The 15824-nt window shown below is 46.2% G+C and overlaps 1 protein-coding gene across 1 annotated transcript; it reads left to right on the forward strand.

Annotated features, from left to right (window-relative positions):
• The first annotated feature begins 7273 nt into the window (after positions 1-7273).
• On the forward strand, positions 7274-10955 carry LOC131816717 (keratin, type I cuticular Ha7-like). Its single transcript, XM_059149656.1, has 7 exons — positions 7274-7765; positions 8031-8113; positions 8962-9118; positions 9491-9652; positions 9739-9864; positions 10241-10461; positions 10874-10955. Exons 1-7 carry the CDS (start codon positions 7274-7276, stop codon positions 10953-10955), a joined length of 1323 nt encoding a protein of 440 aa, XP_059005639.1.
• Positions 10956-15824: the final 4869 nt, after the last annotated feature.

Below are 15824 nucleotides of genomic sequence, written 5' to 3' on the forward strand. Positions count from 1 at the left end.
TTGTAGCATTATTTACAATAGCAAAGATATGGAAGCAACCCAAGTGTCCATTGATAGAGAAATGGTTAAAGAAGAGGTGGTATATATACACAATGGAATATTATTGAGCTGTATAAAAGAATGAAACCCTAACATTTGCAACAACATGAATGGCTCTAGAGGGTATAATGCTAAGTGAAATAAGTTATTCAGCAAAAGACAAATACCACATGATTTCACTCATATGTGGAATTTAAGAAACAAAACAAATGAACAAAGGAAAAAAAAAAAAGAAAAACAAAAAGCCAGACCCTTAAATACAGAGAATAAACCAGTGGTTGCCAGAGGGGATACAGATGAGGAGAGGGTCGAAATAGATAGAAGAGATTAAGAATGCATTTATCATGATGAACACTGAATAACGTATAAAATTGTTGAATCACTGTATTATACATCTGAAAGTACACTGAATCAGAAAACAATACAGGGACACCCTGCAATGTGAGCCTTGGATAGCCCCACTTTTCATACTCAGGGTCACTGACGTAGTATAATTTGGGAATGGTCACTGAAACCATGTAAACCATTTGATTTATTAGTATAAACCTTACAGGACAGTGTATTTTCAGTTCCTGAATGAGCTAATCTGCCCCCGCTCACTGCTGCCTAGTTCCTCCTAAATGCCTTGTCTGTTTTGAACATTTCATGGGTCAAATCAGTTATCTGAGAAGGGGTCGAGGATGACTTTGAAGGGGGGACTATGCCATTAGCAGAGAAGGACTGTTCCCAGTACAATCAAAGTGATTGATTCTGTCATTAAATAATTCTATTCTTTTCCCAAAAGGACATGGGCTAAATACATAATTCAGTATGATCTGCTTTTGAATGCTCTGTAGGACTTTTCATAGAAATATGTTCCTAGATGAAAACAAACATTATCTTGATTTTGATTTGATTTAAGATGATAGGGTTTAGAATTCAAGGATTTTCTGTCCTTGGGGCAAGAAGCTACTATTTGGTTCATACTACATTCATTCATTCATTCATCACATAATTGCTGAGCATCACTATGTACCAGGCACACTGGAGGATAAACTGAGTGCGATTGGCTCTGAGCTGAGTTCATTTAGTTCTTTCTTTCATGTTTTCATTGATTAGGCATTTCCTTTGATTTCTTGTGTTGGGAATTACAGAGATGAACAAGACAAAAATAATAAGGCAAAATCCCTGCTTCCAAGGGTCTTCCACATATGCTGGCAACAGAGCAAGCTATGGAGAGGGATATGTTTAAGGTAAACTGAGGATTCAGTGTGAGTGGAGAAGAGGAACACTGACTGAATGCTCTGGGAACCTGGACGAAGCTTTCTCTTGAAGGCAACTCTTCAGCTGAGAAACATGAATCCCGAGAGATACACTTGACCCTAAGAATGATTCAGAATTAGGGTATTTAATAATAGGTTTTCAGTGTGAAAAATAATGCAGGGTTGTCAATATTTACCTATTTTTAAAGGTTTGTTTATTTATTTTTTTGAGAGAGAGAGTGAGAGTGAGCAGGGGGAGGGCAGAGGGAGAGCAAGAGGGAGAGAGGAGCAAACAGATTCTAAACAGAAAACAGAGCCTGATGCAGGGCTTGATCTCACAACCCCAAGATCATGACCTGAGCCGAAATCAAGAGTCAGATGTTCACCTGACTGAGTCACCTGGGCACCCCAATATTTACCTATTTATATTGCATAAAAACTGTGAAGTGGACCAAATAAATAGTTTGACAATGAGTTATTCAGAATTTCATATTTTCCCAACTTCCTAAAATCATCCACTCTACATGTTTCTACAATTGCATTTTTCTCCTTTCCATTAAACATACCTTTGCCCCAGAACAAAGTCAGTGAGAGATTTGTTAGCTTCACATCCATAGGACATGGTATCTTGAGAAGCTCAGAGAAATGGACTCCCAACATTGGGGGGAAATCCTCAAGCCTTTGGGGGCACATGATAGAGGACATGGCTCCTAGCCTAATGTCCCAAGAATCACCACTCAAAGATGAGACTGTGGAGGGCAAAGGGGCTTTTGAATGCTGGGCAGAACAACATCTGAACCCAACCAGTTCAGCACAAAAGTCACAGATTCCTGAAAGGGGAAATGGCCCCCAAGGATGTGCAAACTCTCACAAAACACCAAGCATTTGTTTGTTTGTTTGTTTGTAGAAAGCCTTCTTTAAAAAAAAAAAAAACTAGCTTACAAAAATTATACACATAGAACATACATCTTGTGAAAACTTGAAAACAGAAGTGAAGCCTACACCATGGAAATAGTCCTCCTCCACAAATTAGTTTCCGTATGTATATATATAGAGGAGAGGAAGCAAATTTTGAGGTTCTAACAGATGATCATCACTATATTTCCTCGTACCCTGGGCCCTTCTAATAGCTGTAGCCCAAGCAGCTCTCAGCGATTTGGGAGAAGGATGGCATAGCAGAAGACAGGGAAGAGGTTTTGAGTCTCATGAGTCCAAGCCCTGAGTTGACAAGAGAATGGACTTGGATGAGATGAGTAAGGGGAAATGTCCCACCCTCCAGTCAGAGGAAGGCATCTGGGATTGAGGAACAAAGAGGAGGGAAAGGGAAGAGCATGTAGATGCTGGAGGATCCCCTGTTTGAACCACCCCTTTCCCCAGGCTGGGATACAGAGTCAAGGGTCAGGAGGATAATAGGTTGGGGAAGGTAGGACCAGAGGGCATCTGTTCTCCCTTTCCCAGGTAGAACCTGGAGAGGCACCAAGACCCTAGGGGAGAAATAGTTCATGGGGCGTTTGGACAGAGGGCCTGAGAAAATATAGACAATCCTGAGGCCCAGGATGGTACTGAAGCTGAGACATGACTCTGTGGATCAGAGAGTAGCACAAATGGAGCAAAGGGAGCCCCAAGAGCTCAAGGGTCATGCGGGTGAGGATGAGGATACCATGGCAACACCGGGGTGTTCTGATAGCTGAGAACTGGGCAGAAGGGCCCACATGGGTCTCTCTTACAGTGTGGATTGAGGACAATGCCAAGGGCTGATCCCTGCCCACCTCCTGTCTCCCAACATCCTGGAGAAAAGGCCCCTGGAACTTAGGGTCACCTCTCGGGAGGGGGTCCTCAAGATGATTCTGCCACTTGGTGTCATGTAGGATGAAGATTAAAAGTACAATTTAGTTCAAGCACAAGAAAGTAAAGCTACGTATCTTTTACACCTGACTTTATGGTCTGAGATTCATTCTTACCATAAATGTATTCCCCTTTGGGTAAATATAAAAAGTAGCATACTGGGTATCTTGTTGAGCATTTGACCTTTGATTCACTGAAGCTTACATTGCAGGTGTCATTTCTATGTTACTATATCTGTATCTCTACATATCTACCTCATTATTTGCAATGGTGGCAAGCTTTTCCCTATATGCATATACTACAATTCACTTACCCAGGCTTCTTCCGGTGGGTGTTTCATTTCTCCCTAGTCTTCTATGATTCCCCAGATATTGCAATAAATATTCTTGTTATTCTTATGCACGTGTCTATGTAAGTGCATCTGGGGTAATTCCTGGAAGTGGAATTATTGGATCGTGGGGGATGCGCAATTGCTATTTGCATAGATGTTGCTGAACTGCCTTGAAGAGGCTGCATGATTTACTGGCCCACCCAACAGTGTTTGACAATGCCAGTTTTCTATTCATTGCCAACATTGTGACATCAACCTTTTTGATCTTTGCTCATTTACATAGTTAAAAAATGGTAATTTAATAAGCATTTTAAAATTTCAAATGATGTGAGCATCTAAACCGATGATTAAAAGCCACTGGAAAAAAGCCAGCTAGCACTTATTTTAGTATTTACTCTGCCATGTGCCGGACATTATTTTAAGTGGTTTACAGAGATCAAACTCTTTAATAGTTAAAACAAGTCTATGAGCTAGGTGCTATTACTGCCTCTGTTTTGCATATGTAGAAATCTCAACACAGAGAGGTCAAGCCACCAGGCCAAGTTTTCACAGCTAGTAAATGGTAGAACCAAAATCTGAATCCAGGCTGGCTGGTTCCAGAGTTCTTGGCCTTAACTACACTGCTATGCTGCATTAAAGGGCTTCATAATGGGCCTGGGTAGGAGATAAATAAAGGCAAATGTGCTGCCCTAGAGTGTTATAAAGGAAACCTGTTATCAGGGGTTGGAGAGAGGAAGTACAGATAATTGTTTTTATCAGCTAGTCTCTGATGCCCTAGAGAACCTGGGATAAGAATAAAGCAGAAACTATTAATAAAGATCCTTAAATCAGACAGGATTTCCAAGTAATCATATCATAAAATCTCACTTAATAGAGAAGACAGTGGCAGCTTTTGGTCTTTTTCAAAGCCTCTTGAGGTGGCCTTCTGGGTGTCCATCCTAGAACCCCCTCCTCACAAATGTCCCTGAAGGTGTCCGTCCTGGAACCCCTGCATCCAACATGTCTGAAGGTATATGGACACAGATGGGTCAGGATGGATCACCTGCTGTGGTTTGACATCTTCCTGGTGCAACACACACAGAGCACGCTGCATGTGGACAGCACCTGCTTCCTTAGACACTCTCAGAATCTCCCCTTGGCAACAGATAAGGTAGCTGCAGACTAGATCCTAACCCTGGGCTGCTCCAATTTCACTGCTTTCTCTTTCACAAAGAGTTGTCTCGGTAGGTCCCAGCACCGGCATTGAATGATGCTGTTCTCGACCCAGGGCTTCACCTAGCCCTGAAGACAAACTATAACTCTAAAACTTGTACTCCCAAAGAGCGACAGGGCGGTCCCTGTGAATGAAGGAGGGCTGCTAGACTGCCTCTCTTTTCACAACTCATCGCCAGGACTTCCCTCCACACAACCTGGCCCATATGTTGGTCTCTTTACAGGGAGTGAAAGGAGGCAGACTGGGATGTCAAGGATGGGCTCCTCCCCAGCTCACACCATCTCAAACACCTGTCTCATGCCTTCCACTTACTACCAGTTCTTTTGAGACAAAAGAAAATCAGCAGAACCCTCTTCTTTAAGAGCAACAGGTGGCATCAGTGTCATTATGTAAAACAGACCACGCTGAGTCCAAGCCAGGACTTTAGAGAGGGGTGCCAGGGAGGGCATCAACACTCCAGCTGTGAAGCCCAAGAAGTAACAAGTGGCGTGTGTCCTGAGATGGAAGGAACCATAATTTCAGTCAATGGGATAAGTCCTTCCAGGAAGTAGGGCCACAACTTATTTAGTAGCTTATTTAGCAAATCAAAGGAAATGACTGTAATGGTCCAATTCTCTGGATTAAAGTGATGCATTGGGATGAGGCAAGAGAGAAATAAAGAGGTGTTTGAAGATGGAACTTATGCAGATTGGACCTAGAAGCCTCTGAAGGATGGGAAGGCCAAGTCTGGTGATGTCTCCTAATTATAGTGTTTGTAAGGGGTTATTCACTGGTGACCTCAGGGTAACTGGCACTGACCCCACAATGGGTTTTCCTTTTGGGAAGAATTCCAGATCTCTTTATTTCTTTTTGAGAGAATTCTAAGAGCCCAGGACTCACCGATACTTATACCCACTGCCTCCCATTTGGTTTTCTTAGAGATGCTTTTTCTTGAATTTTAGGAATTAGAGAAAAGACCTGTTTATATTCTCCTGGGCTGTTCTCTGATTAACTCTTCCTCCATTCTTTGGTCCGTCTACTTTCCCTCTAGCACTCTGGAGGGGTGACCTCTGACCTCACAGCCCATGGTTGCTTTGGTCTCTAACAAAAATCTCTGGGATGTGAGGCCCACTTTAGACTCCTGACTTTTTATATGACTTTCTGTGTGCATTTTTTGGTCTTTTCTGCTCTGTGTGTAGGTATCTTCTTTTGCTGGAACACAAGGATCCTCAGATATTTTATTTCTTTTCACATTAGCCTCTAGCCCAACAACTAAGCCTGCGACAACTAAGTCCAACAACTAAGTTGCCCAACAACTAAGTCCTGCAACAAAGCAACAACACAGGCAGTACATAAGTTGTTCTCACTGGGGGTCATGGCAGGGTAGGAAGAGAATGAATGGGCCCCATAGACCTTAGACAGAATCAAGCTCTTGACAATTTATTTCTCTGTGAATTGGAAGATGGACTTTAGTTTCTTCACCTGCACACTGAGGCTATGACTAGCTGCCTCATAGGTAGTAAGGATTAAATAAGAAAGAATACCACAGAATAGCTATTGTACCTTACATCTTCATAAATGTTAGTTCTTGAACTTTTCTTTAGATATCCTTTGAGCTCTGGTCCCAGTTCCCTTTTCTGCAGTCAGATGTTCTACCACTGAGCGATACCCCCTCCCAGTTCCCTTTTCTGGGTCAAATAAAAGGTTTTTTATGTTGTTGTTATTGTTGTTTTGTTGTTGTTGTTTGTTAGTAGCTTTGCTCTAGATACTAGAAATATCCTTGGTTAGGACCATGGATCCTCTCTTACACCAATTCCCATTGATCAATGGTTCTCATTCAAATTTGTTGAAGACATCGTGAGGTTTCTGGGGGTACCCTTTTCTCCTGAAGAATAGGGGCCATTGCATGTTCAAGAGCCAGCACACTGCCCAAGTTCTAGGAAATGTTCAGGAAACATGCTGAACAAGTGAATGACTGAAAACTGATTGTGACTAGTCAACCAAAACTTAGCCAGTTCTAATGTTTCTGGATGCATTAATGCTTTTAAGCTTCTTAAGGGGAGTGTGCAGTGTAAAGGATAGAAGAAAGAAAAAATCGGACCTCTCAATGATCAAGTATCTGTAGACTTACCAGTTTTATAAACTAGTGTTTCTCTTCCAAGGAAAGTCTGGGTGAGCCTGATCACAGGAGTCATTGTCCCTTTTGCTACAAAGATCACTGGTTGAAAGAGTCTATCCTTGAGTGTGTCCACATCCATAGAGATACTGGCCCAGTCCAGAGAAGGATGTCTAGAAGTTGAATTAACTGCTGGTGATTGTTGGGTAGAAATAGAAATCTCTGACCTTTTGTCAATAGATAACCTGATATAAAAAATCAAAGGGCACCACAAATTCATCAACATTCCTATAATGAGGCGGTGAACTCTTAATAGTAAACTAAACAGCTGAGTAACAGGATGACCGTACAACAATAGGGAGGGAATCGAGGCACTGAGGTCAAAGCATGGAGCCAACACCCACCTGGGATGGGGGTATAAAAGGCCCAGGAGGGAAGGAGGTTGTCAGACTCAGTGGCTTGGCCTTTCCAGCTGCTCTCAACCTTCTGTGCAACCTCAGCCTAACACCATGACTTCCTGCTACATCAGCTCATCCCAGTGTCCGGGCAGCACCAGGTTGCCTGCCCCAACAAGTGTCTATGGCCCCTCCATGGACCTTGTGACCCAGCCTGGGGCAGAGGCCAGGGCTGCCTCCCTGTGCCTGTCAGCCACCGTGGCACATGCCAACCGACCATGTGTGGGGGCGACCCCTCTGGGAAAACCCAGCCTGTGCATGCCCTTCAGTTGCTGCACCGCTTGCCCCTTGCCAGGGACCTGCAACATTCCTGGCAACATTGGAGTCTGTGAGAACTATGCGGAAGGCGCCCCGAATGGCCATGAGAAGGTAACCATGAAGTTCTTGAATGACCGTCTGGCCAACTACCTGGAGAAGGTACGCCAGCTGGAGCGGGACAACGAGGAGCTGGAGATCAAGATCCGAGAGTCAAGCAAATGTCATGAATCTACCATATGCCCAGACTACCAGTCCTACTTCCAGACCATCAAGGAGCTCCAGCAGAAGGTGAGGTTTAGAGTAGCCTGGGGTGCGTTGGGTCTGAGGAAGGTGGAAGGGCATGGCATTTTTCTCCTTTCCATTAAACATACCTTTGCCCCAGAACCAAGTCAGTGAGAGATTTGTTAGCTTCACACCCATAGGACATGCTCCTGAAGGCTCAAGGAGCTTTGGGTTCTTGGATTCTCTCGAATATGAGTGTAGATGCTACCTGTAGAGCTGGGGCCCAGAGTATGATGTTTTGTGTGTGAACTGTCTTCCTGCTTTTCCTCAGATCCTGTGCAGCAAGGCTGAGAATACCAGGATGATTATCCAAGTTGACAATGCCAAGCTGGCAGCTGATGACTTCAGAATCAAGTAAGTAGGGCCAGAAGAGGGCTCAGAGTGACTCCTCTTTTTTGTTCTATTTCTAGGTGCCCATCATGGTACTTGCCCAAAGTAGATGTTTGAAAATAGTTGCTGGATAGAAGCATTAATGGATCAATACCTAAGTGTTCACATTCTTCCTTTCCAAACCATAATTTAACCTATTACTAGAAATTGTCCTTATATAGGAGAAAAAGAACAAAAGCATTGAAACAAAAAGAGGAAGAATCATCTAGATTGGTCAGGTCCCATGTCATTTTCTCCCCACATCTAGAAGATAAGAGAACTTGGTATTAGAGCCAGAAACAAAATCAAGTCATTGTAAGAATAAACTTTCAATGCATTGGCTGTTGACAGATGCACTGACTCTTGGCCAAATTCATCGGTGGGAGAAATTGTCACTGTAGTTCCTTGTTTTCAAGAGTTGCAATTGAATGAATGAGAAAGGTGTAAAAATCCTGAAAAATGATTAATCCATGGGATAAACTAGAAAGCTTTAGGTCCAGAAGGCTTACTTTTAAGCCATTCTTTTCCAGCTGAATGATCTTTTTTAGCCGGATGGACACTGCATTCTCGTTTGAACACTTTGGTTGAATCTGCGTATTTATTATTGACCAAGTGGACAATCCATTTATTCTTTCTGAGCCTCAGTTTCCCATTTCATCCCATCCAGTGGGCATAATGATAGTTGTCCTGACCATGAGCTCTGTAGCTACAGGATCCAATAGGGTGAATGTTGATGAATTGAGGAAATGAGGATCCACGTTGGTGGGAACCAGGGGCAGCTGAGAGGACATGTCCTTGGTGTCCCGCTGACTTTGCATTTCCTGTGCTGGAAGGCACGAGAGTGAGCACGCCCTGCGCCAAGTGATAGAGGCAGACATGTGTGGGATGCACAAGCTCATGGATGACCTGAGCTTGGCCAAGGCTGACCTGGAGGCCCAGCAGGAGTCCCTGAAGGAAGAGCTGCTCTGCCTCAAGAAGAACCACGAACAGGTCTGGGCCTGGGGCTGCAGACCCTTGGGGGAGGGCCCTGGGCAGGAAGGAGAGCACTGCTCAGCTTGGGGCTCTAGGATTCGAACCTGGGCTCAGTTGGCATTGGGATGAAGAGTTGATCTGGGTCTGGGAGGCAGGCTGACTGTGTGGGAGGTGGTGGAAAGAGAGTTTCTTGTTTATAAAGGTTTGTCTTGTCAGTTTAGGAAGGTGTCCAAATGGGCTCTTCCCAGTGGACCGTGGGCAAGACCTTTCATATCAGCACACAAGTGGGGGCACCCCTCAAGCAGTTAGTCTGGAGGAGAGGTTCAGGTGCCATCTGCTCTGTCCAAAGCCCTTTCCTCACTCAGGATGTGGTTGCTTCTGTTCCTGCAGGAAGTGAGCATTCTGAGGAGCCAGCTTGGGGACAAGCTCCAGATTAAGCTGGACGTGGAGCCCACTGTGGACATGAGCAGGGTGCTTCAGGAGATGCGGTGCCACTATGAGGCCATGGTGCAGACCAACCACAATGATCTGGAAGAGTGGTTCCGAGATCAGGTGAGGGCACTGCCTTGGAGCAGGGAGGGACCTTGGCTTTCCCGTGGGAAGGTTGCTGATCATGTCTCTGTGGCCTTGTGCTTCAGTCTGAAAGCATCAGCAAGCAGGACATGTCGTGCTCTGAGGAGCTGCGGTGCTGCCAGTCGGAGATCCTGGAGCTGAGACGCACGGTGAACGCCCTGGAGGTGGAGCTTCAGGCCCAGCACACGCTGGTGAGTTTCTTTGCACGCCTAGAGGCCTCTGCTTGGCTCCCACTCCCAAGAGCAATTCCTGGTTCAGTACCGGCCCCCCTTAAATACAGACCAGGACACAGTTGAAACCTCGACTTCCTTGCCTGTGCAAGAACCTTCTCATAGATGTGGATGCTGGGGCATATGGGGGCAGGTCCTGCACACTTATCCTGCGTCTGCAATGAAGAGCAATGGCACATTGTTAGTTCTTCTAGCTGAGGTCTGCTAGCTGAGGTCTTCTAACAGGAGCTAGATTGTTCTCCAGGTCTGGCAATACCCTGGGGTATCACAGTCTTACTGGAGAGACTGAGAGCTGCAGTCCACAATTTTCCACCTGCCTCCCCCTTTGCCATTACAGAAAGACTGTCTGCAGAACTCCCTGTGTGAAGCTGATGCCCGCTTCGGCACCGAGCTGGCCCAGATGCAGGTGCTGATCAGCAACGTGGAGGAGCAGCTGTCTGAGATCCGGGGTGACCTGGAGCGGCAGAATCAGGAGTACCAGGTGCTGCTGGACGTCAAGGCCCGACTGGAGTGCGAGATTGCCACGTACCGGAAACTTCTGGAGAGCGAGGACTGCAAGTATGTGTGATTGGGTCTTTTTCTGCCCAAGATACATACCTGATGGTCAGGCGGGTCCTCAGAGATAACTGATGGGGTTGTGGAAGGAGATGTCATCTGAAAGAACAAAGCTCCCTGTGCATGCTGGCTAAGGGACGCACTCAGCTCTCTGCTGTGTGCAGACTCCCCTGTGGGTCAGTTGTTATATGAAGAGCTGATTCCTAAGGCAAGTCCCCCCAGAGGGCTCCTGGATGTGGAAAAACATAGATGAGGGTGGACGAGGAACTGGTCATATGGAGTTCATGCCGCCCTGTGACGTGGTGGTAGACCCAAGTCCTTTACCTATTTGGTGTTGCCCTTTCCGTGCGTCCCTGAGACACCTTTGCACCTCTTGTGTCTAACTCTTCCTCTCTCTTTCTCTCTCTCCCTGCAGACTCCCCATGAATCCCTGCTCTATGGCTGCCTCCTGTGTCCTTTGTCCAGGCTGTGCCCCTGCCACCTGCAGCCCTCTCTAAGCCGGTGGCACCAGCGCTGAGGCCCAATTCTGAAGGTCTGGATGCCAGCATGGAAGGTCAAGACTGGCTGCCCTCACCTGCTTAGTCTTCCTTCCAGGAAGACCAAACTCACTGGAGGCATTTTCACTGAATCAAAGTGTAACAGAAACTTCTAAGCAGTCGTTCCCTGTGCGTCCCTAGGCTGTGTTTCTCCCCCAAAGCTGTAACTGTCTTTCACTTGAGCTACTGTTTGTTCCCAGTACCTCTTCTGGGATTTTGGTTCTACTCCAATGCTTCAGCCTCTCCTAAGATGTAATTGGATTCCTGTACAAAATGGCCAATAAACCTCCTTCCTGCATTAAGTTCTATACTTCTGGTGTTTGGCAATGTATATGGGGAGATAAAGAGCTCTGGCCCTCAAGACCTTGGGTGGTCGCTAGCTCCAACATGTCTCTTTGCTGCCAGGATTTCTCTGGGGGCATTGGGGTCTTAGCCTCTGGATGAAGGCCCTTTGCTGACACGGGATGTGTACTTACCTTGCCCATCGATTCCTATGGACTGGTGAAAGCAAGTCATGCTGGCTGCCAGGTTTGAATTCCTTTAGAACAGCTCAGGACTAACATGTCTCTATCATGCTTTTGGCATCTTCAGACTCTTGATTTTGTCCAAGAGCAAAATCACACAACTTAGATTTCCAAGCTAGCCAAAGGGAGATCATGCTGAGAACTGCCCTGATCAGGTTGCCAAGTTCTCTCTCTCATTCAGATTGTCCCTTTTACGGAGGCATGGTGTTATCACATACTGTCTTAGATTGGGCTCTGGGGACAGCTGTCTGGGTCCTGGGCATATTTTCTTCCAGAGAGATGTGTGCCGGTCTTCACTGCTGATGCCTTTGGAGCACCGATGCTGACTGAGGAATGCAGTTGGTGTGAGTGCTTCGTATGCCTGTCTGCCACTTGGACATGGCTCTGACCCAGACTCAGGTGGGTCACAGCCAGGCATGGCAGCATAGCACTTGTGAGATTATGTGCCTTCTTTGCTGTCCAAGTCAGTTTAGCATCTGGCATGGGCTGAGCGTGTCCAAGAATAAAACTCTCAGATTTTGGCTCCCCTGTGTACCCTGGTCCAAAGACCAAGGCGGATTCGGTTCTTCTGCATGGTAGCATAGTATTGCGGAAAGAGCACTTGCTCTGGAGTTGGGCCAGTTTGGGCTCAGATCCCACCCTCTGTGACCCCAGTTCAGTGGCCAGGCCACTACACTCTTTTGAGACCTACTCTTCAGTTGTCAAAGTAGAAAAATGTTATTTCCCCTTCACTGTTGTTGAGGGATAATTCATACAATGCTCTTGGCATAGAGAGGGTGTTCAGTGGATATTGGCCTATGGGGCTCCCTGGGAACCAACAGGGATGACGTTTTCCTCTTAGAAGGAAAGCGGGACTGAAGAGTTGATAGCAGAACCCATTAGCAGGATCAGGGGCCATGTATTTCCAAGTCGGTGGCCTGGAAGTTTGACCATCCTCCTTGTCCACTTCTAAGCAATAAGGAAAACCAACCACTCTCAACACTAAGCTCTGTTATTGGAGCTTAGTGTTTCTCTCCAAATGGCCTAACCCAAACCAACCAACCAATCAAACAAACAAAAGACATTCTTTGGGCTGTTAGAGGACAAGTGGGCTCCTGTGGGCCTCCTTCTAATAAGTAACCCACAAGAATCGTATGTTATAAGGAGTGGCCATAACTTTTTCATGTAACATGGTCGTGAAAATCTGGCCTGTTCCTGCCTTGACCGGCCAGGTCACAATCTGCATGCACTCTAATTTGGGACCCCCACGGTTAGTGGATGTGATAGGAAAGGCTATTCCGACACAGGGGGCACTGCAGTCTAGGGAAGCTGGCAAGTGGCTATTTAGCTGGCAGGTGGCTATCCTGCCTGGCCCAGGGCACCTGGACACTGGTTTTACAATCATCCGTAATGATGCCCGGCAGCTCAGGGCGCCCTCTGGTGCCAAAACCCAAGCACTTCTCCATTCACAGACCGGTTCTCGCGTCTGTACATTCCACCCTGGGCCCTCCCGCCTCCCTTGGTTCCACTGTCCTCGCATATTGGACTGATAGGAACCCTGGATGCAGTGTCTAGTTTTGTGTCTAGATTTCAATGAGGTTGATTGTTTTTCCCCCCCCTGAGACTATTGCTCTCTTGGCTTGGAACCAGATCCTCTTTTGAGCCACCTAGTTAAGTTCCAAGCCCACTAGTTTTCAGATTATTGCCTCTGCACTACCAATGTGCTGATCAGTAATGTTTTTTTCCAGGCTTCACACAATAACACCAGGCAGGCCTCTGCAGGCCTCTCCACTCATTGCCTGTTTTTTACTCCAAATGCCATTTCTCCCAAATACCAGCAAAGTGGAAGGAGTGAGGGTAGCTGGCTGCAGGCCCCAGGACAGAGGCTGGCAGTCACTGAGCCAGCTTTGGGGAAGGGCCCACATGTCTGCTCCCACCACCGTGTACTCCTGGAAGCCAAGAGTACTGAGGTGGAATTCTGGACTTTTCCGAACAGGAACATTTTTTATTTAGATACTAATTTTTGTGCGCTGTGGTCCATGATGTGCGATCGCTAACGCTTTGCCTCACCACTCCTTCGTCTTCCTGACTAAGAACAAAATCAAATCTGCCCCTTCTGTTGGTCACTTATAATAATCTCCCCGAGTTCATCTCATTGAATCATTTCTTTGTTTTCTTGTCACCTAATTTAGTGTTTCTCAGCCTTTCTTTCTTCCTTATCTGTGGCTTTTCTTTAACAAATATTAAAAAAAAAAAAAAACCCTCACTTCTCACTTAATGTTGTTTTAGCTCTCAAAAATATGAATACCGAGGCCCGTCATGGCTAAAAGCTCATTGAGAACACAGGCGGTTTGTTTTTAAATGACACTCCCTCTAACCAAAATATCCTCCTCACCATGTCCCCTCTGGCAGGGAGAGGGGACTTTCCCTTGGAGAATCACTGCCTGGTTCAGGTAGGAGCCTCTGGGCTAGCTCAACCCAGGCTCTACCTGCCTGCCAGGTGTAAGAAATCTCAGAGACTCTGGAGAGTGTCTCAGTGAGTCCAAGCCACTCAGGTTGCTCTCGTGTGGCTCCAGGCCTTTCCCTCGGTCCTCCTGGTGGGTAGTCCCGCTGGGCCACATTTCACACTCTCAGAACTTGAAGTCCGCATCCTCCCCCTCGAGCCAGCTCTTTGCCTTGACTTCCCGGCTTCCCTTATCACCCCATTCTTGTCCCAGGAACCCAGGGACCTCAAAGACTTTTGCTGTCTCTCTTTTGACCACCCCCATATCACTCAACCCTGTAGTGTTTTGGTAGAGTCCTCTTGTCTTCTCTGCCTCTCTGTCAGCACTCCTGATTTTACCACATGCTGCTAGGGATCTTGTAGGAACTTTCTCCTCTTCCGTCTGCCCCGTCTCCTCTGTACTGAGTTTATCCTGCACACACTTCAGCCTTTCACCATTTCATTGAACAGTTCCTGGGTATGTGTTATGTACCAGGCACTGCACTAGGTGCTGGAGATTGTGCAGAATGGAGATTCAGTGTTTCCATCCCAGGGTGCATTCTGGGCGCTGCTTTTCCTAAACTACCCTTTGGTCATCTCTCTTGTCTAGTCAAAACCTTCAGAGGACTCTGTCCTGTTCCCCGCTATACTCCTAGCTCTCTGGATGAGTGTGCAGCCCAGAGGGGACTGCGGCACTGGTTCAATGAGTGGAGCACGTGGATGGAATGGGTGTCCGTGGTGGCTGGCAAGAAGCCTTGGCTTGGGTTTGAGGGTCTTGGTCGACCTGAGCTAATATTTCTCAGACTTCCTTTTCTAGTTTTGTGAGCTCAGACAAGTAACCTAACTGCTCTGAGCTTTTTGCTTATTCTATAATGGGATACTGGCAACCATTTTGCAGTGTGATCGAAAGGATTAAAGCCTGAGGTACAATACTGGGGAGCACATAGTAGGTAGTCAAACGTGATAGTGTGTCTCAACTCTGAATATGTAGTTGTGTGTGTGTGTGAGAGAGAGAGTCATGAAATTCTGTGTGACTGCCAAGCCAGATTCCCAGCACCTAGTAGATATTAATCAGTACCACTTCACTTGACCTTCATCTGTCCGCTACAGACATTGTTTCTTGTGGACAGACTTCATACCCACAGGTTTAACAAACACTGTATGGGTTTCCCCTCTGGTCCCTCCCTTCTCCTTCTGTCTTAGATGTTCTTAGAAAACAAACCTTTGTGAAGAAGAGTAAACTAGGAAGATGAAAACAAACAGAATTGCTTATTATATTAAAGACAACCCATGCTAACACATTTCAAGTGTGCGCAAACATTGGCCCCTCCTGAATGCATCAAATACCAGTTTGCTACATTGGGCTTCATTTATATAGGATGACGGCCACCAGAAAGCTCTTCTCTTTCTGTAGAACAGAGGTCCTGTTCTCAAAGTGTGGTCCCCAAACCCCAGAGTTGGTATCACCTGAGAATTTGTTAGAAATGCAGACTCTTGGGCCTGACCCCAAACCTACTGAATCAGATACCCTGGCATGGGGCCCTGGCAATCTGTCTGCAAGCCCTCCAGATGATTCTGATACAGCCTAAAGTTTGAGAATCAACTGTGTAGAAGTTATAAAAATATAAGGAGATGACTTTTTTTTTGCATAAATTAGTATAAATTCCACTTCTATAGGCTTTAAAAATGCAATTTGACTCTTGGGGGTCTACATTTTTCTGTCATTCAAAGTTATCTCTGTTGGGGCAGGCCTCTGTTGGCTGCATACTCGCATTCCTGAGGTTGCACCCCTGCTTCTTTGGAGCCCACCATTATGGTTCTGCTTCCAAGTGTGTGCCTGTGGTT

This window comes from Mustela lutreola, chromosome 15, assembly GCF_030435805.1.
Source record: "Mustela lutreola isolate mMusLut2 chromosome 15, mMusLut2.pri, whole genome shotgun sequence".
NCBI lineage: Eukaryota > Metazoa > Chordata > Mammalia > Carnivora > Mustelidae > Mustela > Mustela lutreola.